Raw genomic sequence first — 17068 nt, forward strand, 5'->3', positions numbered from 1 at the left:
TTTGTAATGTACAATAGGTACTTAATTACATTTTTAACATTAGGAAATTACCATTATTCGATTCTATCCACCCGCCATGTCTATAATCACCCCAACGCTGGATAGAAAGAGACATCACACAAAATTGGCTGTTTGATAATAAATGGTAGTTGAAAAATATTTTAGGGTATGATTATGTCCATAGAAACAGGTTTTAAGTCATTCATGTTTGTCCCAATAATGTGTAGCAGAAAAATAAAATTTTTAAAAAGGGTCTTTTCAGTATTCACCCCATTCTACGGCAAACATTTTTCTTAATAAAAATAGGTACATCAATAGAGGAATCATAAAATGGACCTTGGCCCTCGCCCACGCCTTATTCATCCTTGTATATTATATTATCACACTTAATGTTTTGGAAAATTCATTAACATTGTGCACAAATGCCACTTTTGTTGATTGACACTTCACTTAGTTGATCTCTTTGTTCACGTGAAGTACAATAAAAGTATGTAGCAGCGAAGAACTAGAGACCGAAAATAGTGGAAGGAGCTAGAAGAGGCTTTCATCTAGCAGTGGAATGACCCCGACTGATGTTGATGATGAAATATTATTTTATTCCTGTTAATGCCGGGGGTTTCATTTTTAATTTCTTCTGGTGCTTTGTACCTACGTTGAAAGGTTGAAGATCTTTGCTAAAATTAAATTCATCACAAAGCATTAGTATATCTCCAACATCATTCAGGTAGGTATCCATGATGATAATATAATATTATGTACTTAGAGGAGGTACCTGACCTTTATATTTACATGCACATAAAAATATTAATCTTATTGCCTAATGCAGACCAAGATATACCTACCTACATAATATTACATGAACAGAAGTTTAAGAACATCTCAATTAAGTTTAAAATGTTTGTAGGTATACAAATTAATGTGAAACAGAAAACATTGGTTATGTTAGGTAGGTACATGGAACATGTAGATATTATCTTGGTTCGCGGTCGGCACTGGGCAAAACCAGTTTATTAGCTCAATATACCTATACATAATGAAGGAAATATATACCTAGTAGGTATATAGGTACATAATATCGTTTTTATGATTGAGGTCTCTTGAGATCAAAAAACAAACAACCTAGGTACCTATGTCCTACTGTAAATAACCCGATAGTAAGTAGTATGTAAGGTTTTTGGTCTAAAACCTTACAAAATACCACAATGACGACATGGAGTACCTACTTATCTACCTATATGTATATTATATCTTTAGCTACAATAGAAATGCTATGCTGCATAATGTTAGATGCAAAAAAATAATCTTAGACTACCTATCTAACCTAAAAAAATATTATCAACGAATATAAAATGGGTATTTACGTGACCGATACCGAATATGATTGAAGTAGGTATTGTAAATGATACGTATCTTATCTATGAATGATACCTAATTATAACATTATTGATATGACTGCTCGAAAGTCGAAACCAAAACGTCAAACGATCGCAATAAGTTAGAACTGTCAGTGCCCTAACAATCAAAGTTATAAAGTTTCTGTTATTAAAGGCTGTGCATGACGCAAATTAATAATATGTATTTTTTAAATATCGGGACCTTAGATTAAAGTTATTTATTTATAATAGCGTATTCATCCTGTCAAAAAACTTTACATACTTTGGTTAGACAAAGATAAAAGATATTATTATGACGACCTTCATACCATTTTCAACAATTTCCCTGCCAATTTCATCCCATATCTTATCTTTCTTTCTCATGTTTTGTAGTCACTGTCAGAGAAATTATAAAGGATTGGATATTTCCGGACCAACTCGATCAGCTGCTCAATGTCTTCGCCATTTTGATTTTACTAATTCCCTTGGCGAAATTGTCCGCCGCGAATAAATTCGCTGTCGACAGAGTTCCCGAAAATCGCAGCGAATATTCGCTGCAAATTCGCACTCAAGACGCAAGGCGGTCGCGCAAGCGTGCTCTGTCCCGTAAGCCAATACGAGCTTGATTGGCGAATAATTCGCTGCGAATATTCGCTTTGGTTTGGGGGAGGCTTTACGCTAAATTTCAATTAGCTTAAAAATATTTTCCTAAAATTAAGCTACTGTGATGATTAATTTAAGTATTATTATTTTAATTCGATGCCATTTAGGAAAAACTCATATCAACAAAAACACACGAAAAATACCTAAGTATAAGGTTCCTAATTTTTTTAAATACTTACCTATATTTTTGGTAAATACGTTTACATCTCTTTTACAGTTGCTACTACATGTTTAAAAAATAAATTGTCCCATAGCATAATGAAAGGAGTTTTACCTAACATTAAAACTCTTATTATTCTTGTTGACTCTGAAGTCCCTTGAGATGTTGATCGTATTTTTTTGCCTTGTGTTCTTCTGTGCTGGCCCCTTTTTACCCACTATTCTTCTCGATTATTTATCTCTCTGGTTGCTCATCTTGTTTAGCAGGCTGGCAGGACTGACGCTTCTATTGGAAGCGTCCTTTGTCTCTGCTTATTCAATTTGATATGTCTCAAGGAAACCAGGTAGGTGTTCTCTGGACTTCAGCGTCAACAATAATAATAAGAGTTTTAATGGTAGGTAAAACTCCTTTCATTATTCGCTATTGACTCTGAAGTACCTTGAGATACCTATCTGTTTGTTATCACCTGGTAAAGCAAGATAGATCCTGCAAGATAGAGTGGATGAAACCTAACATTAGAATTAGGTATAATATATTCCTTGCTTTCAGGCTCAGCGCAACGGGCTGAACAGAGAGGTCAACATATTTTGTTCCACCGCTGTAGAAGTCTGTGTGTCTATCGGTCTCTGGTAAAATATTTTAAAAGTAGCTTCTTGGCGCCAATTACCTCTCTGCAGGATGTCATCTATGGGGTAAATCTCTAACCAATTTAGAGAGGCGACTGCTGATCGAGTACTGCCTGGTGATTCCTGTACCCTTGCATCAGCGAGTACTGACTTCACCCAATTTCCGATGACTGCTCGAGTCGCAGGTTTTGGGGGGCCTTTTGACGAGATAAATAATGCCGGAATATTACCACCCTCTTCTCTTCTCTCATTAGAAACGCAGATAAGTTTTCGTAGCCAAAATACTGGATCGATGTTTTGGCAATTGGAAGCGTTTAATTCCCATCCAGATTGGCAGTGCCTTGATGTGTCTGTCTTGGAACCAAACACTGGCCATAGAATTATATGGTCGCCATTATCGACTAGACCATTATCCGCTACACTGAGTAGAGTAAGGTCATGAACCCGTCGTCCCGATGCGAGTAATAATAATATAGCTGTTCTGCGTGAAACTTCATATAGGTTGTATACTAGTGGTGTTGTTTTCTTGAGGTAGTCTACGATTATTCTTGGATCCCAAATCGGTGGTTTTGTAGGTTTAGTCTAGCGGGTGGATATGGCTTTTAACATATGACGCACTACTATGTTACTGCTGATGTCTTTACTGATCATAGGTTTGCAAAAGGTGGCTATGGCTGACTTATGTACAAGAATAGTGTTATATGAAAGACCTTCCGTATTGTAAAAGTGACCCAGATATAGCCACTTCAATCGGCTCGGGGGTATTATAGCTTATCGTGTTGGCCATGCACCATGTCTTCCATTTGTCCCATGCAGGTTTATAAGTCTTCATAGTGGATGGTCGCCAGCCGGAAGTGAGGAGTGATCTGTCCTCTACCGACCAGCTAGAAACTAACTCTGCCCACTCAAAATTATCCATAACTGGAGTGATAGGTACCGGATTTGTGGAGGTGGATGGTTTGTCACCGTGTCCACTAGAAATGACTCCAAGTGCGGGATCAGGTATGGGGCTTCCAGTGATCTCTGCTGTAGGTCTGCGCTCCAAAAACACTTCTTCCACCATGGGGCCACTAGTAAATATTTTTCCCTTGCTGTGTTCAGGTGTGCCAATACTTGTGGAATTAGATTCGGTGGCGGGAATATCCAGGCTAGTTTGAAGTCCCACTGTCGACTGAAGGCATCGTGGAACAGTGCAAGGGCATCATTCGGATTTCGTGAGACATACGTTGAGACAACATGGGCTGTGTTGGACGCCAACAGGTCTACGTCTGGGAGTCCCCATCTTTGAAATAGGGGGCTGTAGCCGCCATAACTAGGTGCCATTCTGGGATAATTTTGCTGCGTGAGAGCTGATGGTCTGCCACGCAGTTGTATTTTCCTGGAAGGTATTGTGCAGCCAATGATATACTAGCCTGGTTGGCGATTTCCAGAATCTGTCGGCAAAGACTTAGTAGGGTTGCGGACTTTGTGCTCCCTTCGTTGTTGATGTAGGCCACCACTGTTTTTTTGTCGGTTTGTAGGAGTAATTCTGATCTCCTGAGCGTTTGCTCCCGGAGTTGTATGGCTGAGAGTACTGCATACAGCTCTTTTCGGATGGAGTGCCACGTGGATTGGATTTGTGTCCATGTACCTGATAGGTGGTACTCATTTAACTATGCTCCCCAGCCTGAATCGGCTGCGTCTGTGGTGAGGAAGTGATTGTAGGTTGCCCTGTGAATCTTTCCTGAGGAGCCTACCGCTCGAATCCACCATATGATGTCCTCTCAAGCTTGTGGTGAAATCGATGTTGTTTGGTGATGGTGGCTCCTTGATAATTGAGCGCTCGTACGTTATAGACGTCGGCAATGCAACCTCCTCTGTGGAGTGACGAAGGTTGCAAAGTTGAGCCGCCCGAGAAGGCGTTGGGCCTGCCTGAGCGACCAACTGCTTTTTTGGATCTGCAATTGCAGGTGGTGACGAAGTGATGTGCACTTCTCTGTTGATAGATATTTCCGATTGTTGTGAGTATCTCACGTGATACCCAAGAACTCCCGCTGTTGGCTTGGAATCAGACAAGATTTTTTCTTGTTGATTATCCAGCCTAGTGCCTGCATGAAATCTATCATATAAGTCAGTTGCGACAGAAGAATATCTCTGGACTGATTTGACATCAGAAAGTCGTCTAAGTAAGTGACGATTCTCATAGCTTTTCCCTGGAGGTGTTCGGCCACCCAGCTTGTTAATGAGGCAAACAGTCTTGGTGCTGCCGACAGTCCGAACGGGAGGCATGTGAATTGAAGGAGTTCTCCTTGGTAAACTAGCCGAAGAAATCGGCGATGTTGTATAGCTATAGGTACATGTAGGTACGCTTGGCTTAGGTCTATTTTAACTAACCAGTCTTCCCTTTGCAGGAATGTTGGGACCTTGAAATGGTGGAACAGTTTGAACGGCCTTGGTTGTTTAGGCGTTTTAGGTTGAAGACGGGTCGTTGACTGCCGTCTTGCTTCCTTTTTAGGAACAGGGTTGAGAGGAAGCTCGGAGATGGTTCTGCCGATTCCAATACTCAATATTTCTTCAGTTCCGCAATTTGTGAAGTGATCTCCGGCGATTGTCGCGTTTGGAAATCCTTCTGGAATTGTACAAAAGGCATTATTAGAGGGGGTTTCTTTATAAACGGAATACGGGTTTCCGTTATTATTTTTAATAATGGTGGTGGTGCACCCTTGGCCTGCCAGATTTCCTGGAAATGCTGGAGGCGTCCGTCTGTGAACGTGGTGAGTGATATCCGGTCACCTGCGTCTAGGGTAAGTGCCCTTCGCACCACCTCGGTTATCTCTGGGAAAACCTCGGTTGGATGGGCGTGGGCCTCTCGGCAAGCCACCCCTAACCTGGTGTGATATCCTCCTCGTGTATCCCTGCCTCCGAAAGGTGTCCTTGTGTCCATCCGATGAAGTGCTAGGTTGACTCTTCCTGCCCTGGAACTACTTTGGTGGTCTGATCGAAGACCTTCTCACGACCCCCACCTCTTTCTAGGAAAACCGCTAGTTTATCTTTGTTGAAGATATGTTTGACGCCGACGGGATCTTGTTAGGAGCCTCTCGCGCAAAGGTGTCTTTTATTACGGAGAGGATTTTCTTCCGCCTCGTCTGAACCAACTCTGCCCGTTTTCCACAAAGGATTCGGGTGACGTCCTCAGACACTTTGTTGAGTGCTGTCGAGATCCCGAACTCCTTAACAACCATCTCAAAAAGAGCCATACCAATGGTGTAGTCGCTGACGCTGTGGTGATCGTAGGGGCGTAACTCATCGTTGAGTCCCAACTCAACGAAAGAAGGGGCCGCCAAATATTGTTTTTGGGTTTCAGCATAGCGAACCCCCGCCCAATTATCTGCGTCGAAATGTTGGAGTCTGGTAAGTTCCGCTACCCGAGCTTTGTCTGGCGTCGGAAAAGCAGGCTCCTGTACTACGACACTAAATACAGGTAACGGAATCCTGTTGGGTTTTTCCGCTGTTTCAGGCCTTGCGGGCGGCCGTAAAAAACTTACCGGAGAGTCGATGTTTATCGTCGGCCTCTGCGGAGTAGGTACCACTGCAGGCAGACCATGTTGGGTCAAGATTGAAAAAATCTGAGATACCTTATTATCCAGTGACATTACTGATGCCTCTCAAGTTCACCTACTGGATCGTCCATCAGTAATTCCGACTCGTTCGAGTCGGTCTCCATCGCCAGTCCCTCCGCGACGTTGCTGTCTTCATTTCGCTTCATGTTAATGCACAAATTTCACAATTTAACTGTACTTTCGTTAGATAAACATTTTTCGGCAAAAAGCAAAAAGGAAAAACAATCAACTATTGAATAAGCAGAGACAAAGGACGCTACCAATAGAAGCGTCAGTCCTGCCAGCCTGCTAAACAAGATGAGCAACCAGAGAGATAAATAATCGAGAAGAAAAGGGGGTAAAAAGGGGCCAGCACAGAAGAACACAAGGCAAAAAAATACGATCAACATCTCAAGGGACTTCAGAGTCAATAGCGAATAATAATATTATTCTTTTTATAATAATATTATTCACAAAACTATTAAGATTGCTGAAACTTTAGCCTAAAACAATGGTCCATAATACCATCTCCTGACAATGAGTACCTACGCATCACCTAAGAGATTTTTGACTAATTCATAGTTTTATTATTTTTTATAAGTAAGTATCTATTTTAAAAAACATCGATTTTTATAAAAAATATAAATTTATATAACTTGAAATCCTTTTTATTTATGTAGGTATGGTCCCAATATTGAAGCTTGATTTGATATAAATAAAAAGGATTTGAAGTTATACCTACACATTTATATTTATATTAATACTATTAATTAGTCAAAAATCTCTCAGGTGATGCTTAGAAAACTTAATAGACTAAATTTTAATAATAAATATGACCATAAAATATATATACCGTCAAACTGGTAACATTGCTCCATGGTAACTTTACCTTACCCAGAAGATTCATTTACAGCAAAGTGTACCTAATTTCAGAGAGGTAGAACTTTCTATCACAAAACGAGTACACACTGACATTTCGAGTGCTTAAAGTCAGACAATGTTATCTACAAAAGAGTGTTTTTTTTTTTTTGAGATAACGTTATTTTACATTTACGGCTACATGATAGTCAAACAACTTTATGTCAATCTTTTTTAATTTCTTATTAAATCGTCAGTAAAGTTTAACGCTAACTACATAAGTTAACCTTGTTTTCATATTTTTTTTAAAACTATCCCTATAAATTTTAACATCATCATAAGCAAGATAAATGTACAATACACAATAAATTATAAAATATTATCATTAGGTTTTAAATAAACATTTCCCTTGTTGAGTTACAAGAATCTAAAATAACGATTTTTGGCTCTCCTGTAAAGTTGCACTTTTGTAGATAGTGTTGTTTGACACTAAGCCCTCGATTTGTGTGCTACCTCTGGGGGATGAGTCCAATCTCTTTGATTTAGTCGGACAAAAAAATGATTTTACCCGACAACGCATCTTCAAATATATATGGCAAAATATATTTGCTTATTTGCTACACTGATACCATTTTTCCCGCTAACTTCATTTAAAAGCCAAATTATCTTACTCTAAATTATTAAACTACTGTTTTGGTGTCCGTCTGCTCTTGTGTCAAACTTTTGATTAAGTATACATCTAAACTAAGGAAGTCAGGTGAGTAAAATGTTGAGTGTGTTGTAAAATATATAACTGAGATCACAATTACAATTGAATTATTGCATTTTTCGAAGGTATAGCCTATATTTTCTTTTTGGGCAATCTTACCAATAGTTCCAAAGCACTATGCTGGACGTCTTTTCCCGCCAAAAAAGCATGTTAGGGTTATCAAAAAACCATCCTTGTTGATGCCAACTATATCTTTTTAAGCAATAGTGTAATAATGTAGATTGGTTAGCCAATGTTTATGAATGTGTTTGCAATGAATTAGATCCTACAATTATTTACTTTATTTTTCAAATGGAAGTCATAACACCAGCCGTGAATAAGATGAAAAGAGATCGCAGAAAACTAGGAGCGAGACCATAAAATAACTAAAACTTTGAAACGTTGTGTATTGCAACGGAACCGGTTGCAAGTAAAAAGATGACGACCCGTGATACAGAAAAACAATAATATTCAGAATACCCCGTAAAACTATTCTAAATATAGTCAATACGCCGAAAGAAATCATACATGTAATGACAGTCATAGTTCAGAACAATCAGACGATTCAACAGAAGATGAGCTAGAATTGTTAACAGTTGAGGAATTTAATGACAGTGACGCAGGTGATAAAAATGAGGAAGCATAGTAAAAATATGCAATTCTAATAGTATCAAACCTGAGATTTGTATGCATTGGTAAAGTTTTTAACTGTCAAAAGCGAAAAATTCAATATGGGTCAAATTTTAAAAGTGGCCGAAAACAGTGCAACTGCAAATTTTTTAAGAAAGAAGCCAAATACTGACACATTTTTTTTGGCACAGAGTTGAGGATATTTACTTGACATTGTGAAAATTATGCCAGAACCTCAGATTCGGAGGGGTCTATTGAAATTTCAAACAAACATGTCAAAATATAAAATAGAATAGGTACCTATGTTGTTATAGGAAAATTTTTAGCTAAACTAATATAATTTTAAGTTTTTGTATGTCCCCTATAATGTGTACCTAATTCTTTTTTCAATAAAGGTGTAAGTACTTAAATAAATCTGAAAAATTAACACACTATCATTTTTATTTTTTGCCAACCCTGTGATGTTTTGGACATTTGTATGAAAAGTTTCAAAGTACCTTTGGTAACTTTACCCAAGATGGATTTTAAAAATACCACTCTGAATCTAATGGTAATATAAGCTACCACATAAACTAGACGCTGCACAAAATCGAGTATTTTAAATAAATAGCCATAAGTCTTGAAATAGTACATTAAATAGTCGTAGGCAAAGTTACCCTAAGTTTGGCTTATTTTGCCCATTTTTAAAAAATGGTATTATGGCACGATAATGGTCTAAAAACAGTTTTTCATGCAATAACATGTAAACAATCATTCAAACTTCATACCTAGCTGTTTACCAATCTGCATCACTATATAAAAATGTGTCGATAAATAACTTTTATCAAAAAAGCGGGCAATGTTACCAGTTTTTACGGTAATTATAGGGTGCAGTCCGATTCAACAAATTCACATTTTTTACAGTTGTAAGTTTATCTTTGACTTAAAATAAAAAATATTTTTCTTTTTAATGTTTTCATGTACATATTTATTAATTAATATAGTTGAAATTATAAATTATCAAAAAAAAATCTAAAATTGCAAGCTTCGTATTTTTCCGCTAGGTGCCTCTTTAATAACGGCTCAGTAAAGGCTTCACCTTAATCTAAATTGTTACGAAAACCTCCCATATCGTACACATAATAAGTTAGTTTTACTTGGAATGAGGAAGTATAGGATCTCTACAGTAAATTAAAAAATGATTTTTTTGTATCCAATGTATTATTTTATTGATTGTTGGACTATCTACTGGTACACAAATTTAAATTTTACATTTTTCTTAGTATGTTTTTAATATTTATTAATGCTTGCAAAACATGGACAAAATAAATAACTCCATGCCCGAGTGTGATAATAATATATTTGTTCAACAAATATCATTTAAGTATACAAATTAATAGGTAATATTTGAATTTCATACATTATATGGTTACCTATAATTCAAAAATATATATTTTACGGAGCGAACATAATGGCCATTCACAACATGAGTATGATGCAAAACATAAAGAAAAGAAATAACATCATTAATGAGACTCCATGACTGATTTTGCCATCGGGCAGCCTTCTCCGCGGCTTTGCTCTACTCTTCTTGGTAGCACGTAAGACCTGTGTCAGCGGAACATCTTATTGATTTAGTCCGTCCATCCGACGAGAGCTTCTCTCATAATCATGACTTTCAACCTGACCGAATACCATAATTTTTTCCATGTTGTCAGGTACCCAGGTTTCTTGTTTTTAGTTGGATCTATTTAGCACTATTTTTGTTGGATCTTAACAGCCTACCTAAACCCTTCGCCATTGTTTTATATATGTGTGTTCATTGTTTTAAACACTACAACAGGCCATTGGGGCCAATAACAGTAGTATAATTAGTAATAGAAGTGAAACAATCACCCAGGCTTTGAGAAAATCACATATATATATACATAGTGACCTCACTGTAAATCGAACCCAGAACCCCTGGATGAAAGATGAGCGCCTTACGCACTGGACTATAAGGGCTGCTGTATATGTATAAATAAAAAGATATATAAAAAGTATAATAAAATATAAATACAAAACAATAAATAGTACAAGGAATCAGCTAAATAGCTTATCTGAAGAATTTATAGAACAACATCCTCCTAAACTCACACAACACAAGTAGAATATATCGATATGCAAAGCAATTTATTTGCTCACAGCAATTGTATTTTTATGTAAACATAGTTTGCTTGTGAGAAAGGGGCTGTCCATATATCAGATAGGGAGGGAGAGGGTCTAATACAACGTGACGAAGGGGGTAGAGGAGGTTGTAAATAGTATGTCACAATAATAACAAAACATAAATCAATCATTTTCAAGGAATTTGTTTTTTACAAATGGGCGTTGAGTGCAAAAACCTGACATCATTTAGACAAGGAGGTAAATGATTTAGTGACGAAAATGTGAGAATTGTACGTCATTGATGGAAAAGCATTCTGTTTTTATAAAACTCTCAGACGCCTCTTCACTGGTTAACTTTTGTACATTTCTTATTCTTGGCTCGTTTTTCCATTGGATGATGGTCGACTCTGTGTTTGTACAGTTTTTTACAATTACTGAAAGTCTCAGGACAGAGTTTACATTTGTACGGCATCACAGCCTTGTGCATACTCTTGTAGTGAATAGTCAGGCTGGACTTATGGGAATATCTGGCGCTACACTGGTCACATTGGTAGAGCTGGTCACCTAAAGTAAAAACAATTACATTGTCAACTAAACAGTATTTAGCTTAATATTGTTTGTATTATAAAAAACAAACAATTAAAAATGTAAGTTATATTTAACTTTTCATACTTTCACTAAAAATTTTTATCTAACACAAGACCATTTTTATCTTAACGGACATATACAGTTGGTAAACAATATCTTTACGACACAATATTTGAATAAAAATATTGTTTACTGACTGAAAATGTCCATTAGGATGAAACCAGTCTTGTAATAAATTAAAAATTGTCAGTGGTTGGGCCAAGTGAAAAAAACCATTGGACATGGATGTAACTGAAATGTGACTATATTTTAAACCATTAGATTGAGAGGTTTAAAAGAAAACTTTTATATGTCATATAAATACTTTATGCAGTCATCAAAAAATATTTAACATAAATACAAAGAAATAATAAGGCTTCAAAATGATATAAATGGATTTTCTACAACGTTTAAGGAATGTCCAGGCTTATACTCTGAAAATACCATAAAATCTCTATTTTGACCTACGTGGCACATGTGGACCCTTAACACATTGGATGCTAAAGACACGCCTAGCGCGTAACGATTAGGTGGATATTCAATATAATTAGCATGCTATTTAAATGTGGTAATTAATAAGTAATTTTCTAGTCAGCTGTTAATGTGTTAATGACTTTTTATTCAACGAATCATTCACAAGATTTATGAATGTAGCATTCTTTATTGAAAATAGACAATTTGGAAACACCTCAGAAACATACCGGCCCAGTACATCTACCGGAATCCGACGGATGCAGATTCGAATCCTGTCCAGCACCATATTTTTTTCAATATTTTTTCTTATAGATATGTTTCTGTGTTTCTAAATTACTAACAAATAATGCGAGAATGTCAAAACTAAAATTTTAATGACTCCTGACGCCATCTATAAATAAAACTGGTAATATCATTACCATGATTTATATTACTAGTAGGAAATACTCGCAAGCACCTTTGGGTCGGTAGCTTAATTGGTTGAAAGCAATCACCTGGCATGCGATAGATATTCGAATCTTGATTGATCCAAAATTTTTGAAACAGGTATGTAAGTTTCTGGGACTTTTCAAAATTATGATTTAATATTAATCAATTACCGGTATGCACCCGAGCATGCCTCGCTAACTGAGGTGCCCGCGTGAAACGCAGAGGGCAGTGGCGGCAAGCAAGCGGCGCCTCAGTGTGGTGACGAAGAGTATGCTCTCGTCTTGTTCCCGCTGAACTAAATCCCTGGCCGCAGTCTGCGCATGGATATGGCTTCACTCCCGTATGGGATGATATATGACTCTTCAAGGCTGCTCGCCATGTAAATCTATCAGACAAACCATGACATTAATTATGTTTTATCTGATTTGTATTACAATAATTTTACTTCTTTTTCAGTGTACTTTTTTTGTATGCTTAAATAAGTACACTTGAATTATTGAGATGTCAGCACTCAACATCATATTAATATTATATCGTCTTTGTTCTGGCAGAACACAATAACTGGAGAATACTAGTTTTGAGTAATTTGACTTTGAAGTTGTTAAAATGTTTGAAATGGTCTATCATGTGAGTTTATTAAGTAATCGTAAAAAGGATGACTTTAAAATAAAGACTGTTTATTTATTAAGAAGGTTTCCAGACGGTAAAGTTTGAAATAAGGAACATTTTGGTATAACTAACTCAATATGTCATTTTTTCGAATTAGTGTCTTCTGCCAGAATAGTGACGATATTATAAAATGTTAATATTCTTCAAGTAAAATAGCACCAGAGGTTAGATTAGCATATTTGTCGTGAACGTTTATCTCACTTAACTGAACGACCCACCATGCCGGGTCCCCCCGCTTGAGCCCTGTCAGCCCCTCTCCCCGATTGTGGGGACCATGATGTATAATAATATGGTACATATTCAAACACATATTAATTATATTCATTTAATCTTCGATATTCAATCGATTTGAATCTTTCAATTTTACCGAAAAGTACAAAACTGGCTATGGCACATTATATGCAGTAACCCATTGAAATTTAAATTCAAATTCATCTATTAACATGAGCAAACATTATACATTATCAGTTTAACACATTTTCAACAGGATAATAATATGAAAAAGAAGTAACATGAAAATATCCACCGATTTAAAGGGTTATTTTAATATGGATTTTTTCACTATTGATAGGAGCAGATTTGAACATGTTCAAATGATTTTTTATGATTCTATTTTCTTCTTCTTCGTTGTAATTGGGCTTCATGGCAGTGGCCAAGGGTGGAGGTAGGCTGTAGAGATCCGCCAATAATAACGCACACTAAACTTTATCAGTCATACTTATTTGTTTTCATTTAACTAAGAATACAAATAGAGATGGTGTTGCGCTAGTTTTTAAAATTCAAGCCCTGCCCCAAATATTCGATATACTTATTAAATCTAAAATTATGCCATTAAATACAAAATTTAAATTATTTTATAGGTAAAAGAATATATTTATATCACCATCTGTAATGTATTTTTAGTTCAATGAAAACAAATAAGTATGACTGACAAAGTTTAGTGTGCTAAACTACTTTTATCGGAACTCCACAGCCTACCTTCACCCTTCACCACTGCCTCGTGGCCTATTGTAGTGTTTATGATAGGTATATAAAAAAAATTACATATTCTTACTTCATGTCGCAGTGAGGACATGCCAAATTCTTTTCGCCAGAATGCCGTAAGAAATGAGATCTCAAAGCTGCTGCAGACGGACATGCGTGGCCGCATTCACTGCATAAGAAACTTCTCACATTGTTGTGAACAACCAATGTGTGTCGCCTGAGAACAGCTACATAAAAAATTGGAAGGTATAAATACAAAGTGGAACTGGTAAGACCTCAATCGCGCTGAAACTTCTCCAGGGAAGGCATAGATATTGCAGGGCGATGTGTTCCGTGGTTTGAATCTCACCATACTCACGAAGTGAGGACCATTTCAAAATCAACTTAAGCATCATATAAGCATATCTGGAATGTCCACACGGGATTCGGTTAGGACACATACTATATTTGCGTGAAGCAAAAAAGCAAGAAGCTTATCCAGCAAACTCCCAATTAGAAAGATTCCCTTAAGCCCCACGCTTGTCCTTCATCCTCTTGTTTGTTTTCAGTCTAATAAATATGATAGAATCAATAAATTTAAAATATTTGGATGTTCAGAAACTTTATTGACGCTAAAGAACCATAGAGATGTTGTAAATACTTACTAAACAAGTGAGATAAATTAATTATATATCATTAAATTTACCTGCTGTAGTGAAAATTGCAGTGCACTCTAAACAGTTGTACAGGAATTTTTTGATTATTTGATTGTTCACAATTTTATCTGCATCCAAGTTGTCGCCTGGTGTCCAGTGAATATTTTTTAAATGCATCATGAGCTCTAACTTCTTTACAAATGTCTCTTTGCATATCTCACAAGAATGTCTTTTATCACCTGAAAGGCATAATATTATGGATATACATAGAGGTATTAAATAATGAATATGCCCATTTTGAGTAGATTATCACAAAATATGTAGAAATTACATTTTCTTGGACTGGATGGAGCATATCCATAAAATTGTAATTTATTCATTTTGTTTACGTGTAAAACATTACGATTAATTAAAAATTATATTATTGAGCATATAAACATCACGTGGTGCCTCCAAGCCCCATTGTCTTTTTGCATCTTCCCTGGTCATGCCAGCATACCATAATTCTGCTGTATACGGTATTTAAATGTCTTCCAGGACACCAGAATCCGGTTGACTTGAAGAAAAGCAGGTCAGGTTGAAACTTTCTTGAGGTATCGATAGCATGTGGCCGAGCCATGTCAATGTCACTTCTTCATTTTCAAGGCACTCATCAATCTTAAAATCATACCATCGCACACCCAATATCCGCCGCAAGGATCTGTTCTCAAAGCTCTAATTTTACAATACCCCCAATTTACGTGTTCCCTCTAAGTAATTTTTTTTTTGAAAATCCCTTCCAATCTTATTGGTTATGTAATTAACATATACTATTGTGTAACCCGTACAGTGCGCTGAGCAAGCAAACATGCCCGAACGAATCGAATCTGTGATGCGATGGACAAAACACGTCTGAAATTAATTAAAATTAAATTGTTAGCCCAATTAGTTAATAAATTAAAAAATAATTAGCACGCGTTGAAAGGTTTAATATAGACATATGTATTTTTTTCATTTATTGTAGGAATTTTTGAAGAACCTGATTCATCTGCATCATTTGCAATCTGTGGTGGCCACATTCCCTCGATACCCTAAGCATATGCTAATTTTAATTAACCCAGTTCCCTAAATATTTTTCTTTTTTTTTCAACCATGCCCAATCCTAATTCATATCGCCTCCACAAAGTAGAGGTTAGTATTAACAGATTTTGTTTTTACGAGAAATGGATGTCAACCACTTGCACAACCTATTAGGTCCATACTCTGACTCGTACACAAATTGAAAAACAATATGTGTACTTGTCAAACCCATGATTTGAACCTGGTACCCACAATGCTATAGGCCGACGCTCAAGCCGCACGGCCATTGTGGGTGTCTAAAAATGGACTAAGAAAAAGATTATCACAAAGATTAAAACTTTGGTTTTAGAAATAAAGAAATGGATTACCTTTGTGGTACTTTTTGTGCGTCAAATAGCTGGAAGCATACTTAAATTCCTGTTGACAGATGTCACAAGTTAACCTCTTTCCCTCGTGTATTACCATAAAGTGGTCCTTCAGACTCTCGGGTGTGGAGTAACATTTCTCACATTGGTCACACTTCAGAGGCTGCTTAATTGCATGTATAATTTTCATGTGCCTTAAATGGGCTTTTTGGTTGGTAAACCTTTTTTTACAGTTGATACATTTGTACAGTATATTATTTTTGTTGCTTTTTTGCAACTTGCTGTCTACATTTGAAGATGAGAATTGGTTATGAATGTTTTTCTTCATTTGTTTTCTCTTTCGTCTTGTTTTGAAAGTGTTTGGTATACTAATATTGTTGAGGGAACAATTGCTTTCTATCCCAGAAATTTGACTGGCGTCTACCTCGTATCCTTCATAATCTGACAATTGTTTATCATCATCTCTATTTTCTTCTTTAATAACAGTGTCATCGTTGGACACCTCATGTGAATTATTTACAATTGTTGCCTTCTCGATTAATAGCTGAAGTTTCTCTTCAGATAATCGACATTGGAATTTAAAGTCGTATGCTAAGTTTAATCGAGGCAGACAAATATCGCAAATCATATTGGGCAGTTTACTTTCTTCGTAGACCTGTGAATGAAATATTTCAATTTCTATTTAAAGATTTAGTGCATGTACCTATTTATTATACTAATGTGTTGTAACTATTGTCAAAGTAATATTGCAGTGGACTCGCGAGATTGCCAAGCCATCTGTTTACCTGAATTCCAGCTAAGTAATTCAACATGTTTGGGATACTAGAATGTATAGAGTCACCGAAAATGGGTGTTAAATTGTTTTCCATGAGACATGTCCGGCAAGCTTTAGAAAGACTCTGGATATTCATTTAAGTTTATGTATATTTACAATTCCGACAGCGACAGGTAAAAAGTAAACAATGCTGAAACGTCAAAATCATAGACAATCCTAATGCCTGTCAAAATCATATCGACGTTGCCAGTACAGAAATAATTATTAATCCAAGTGCTGCCATTACAA

The 17068-nt window shown here is 36.5% G+C and overlaps 1 protein-coding gene across 1 annotated transcript; it reads right to left on the bottom strand.

Moving 5' to 3' along the window:
- Positions 1-10940: 10940 nt before the first annotated feature.
- Positions 10941-16998, bottom strand: LOC147063550 (uncharacterized). Its single transcript, XM_085959531.1, has 6 exons — positions 16791-16998; positions 16009-16660; positions 14632-14820; positions 14017-14173; positions 12464-12678; positions 10941-11327 (listed from the first exon to the last, which is right to left on the bottom strand). The coding sequence occupies exons 1-6, from the start codon at positions 16914-16916 to the stop codon at positions 11107-11109; spliced, it is 1560 nt and encodes a 519-aa protein (XP_085815657.1). The 5' UTR covers positions 16917-16998; the 3' UTR covers positions 10941-11106.
- Between the last annotated feature and the right edge of the window lie 70 nt (positions 16999-17068).

Source organism: Rhyacophila brunnea, unplaced genomic scaffold (assembly GCF_057557595.1).
Source record: "Rhyacophila brunnea isolate RB1 unplaced genomic scaffold, BYU_Rbru_1.0 scaffold_9, whole genome shotgun sequence".
In the NCBI taxonomy this organism is placed as follows: Eukaryota; Metazoa; Arthropoda; class Insecta; order Trichoptera; family Rhyacophilidae; genus Rhyacophila; species Rhyacophila brunnea.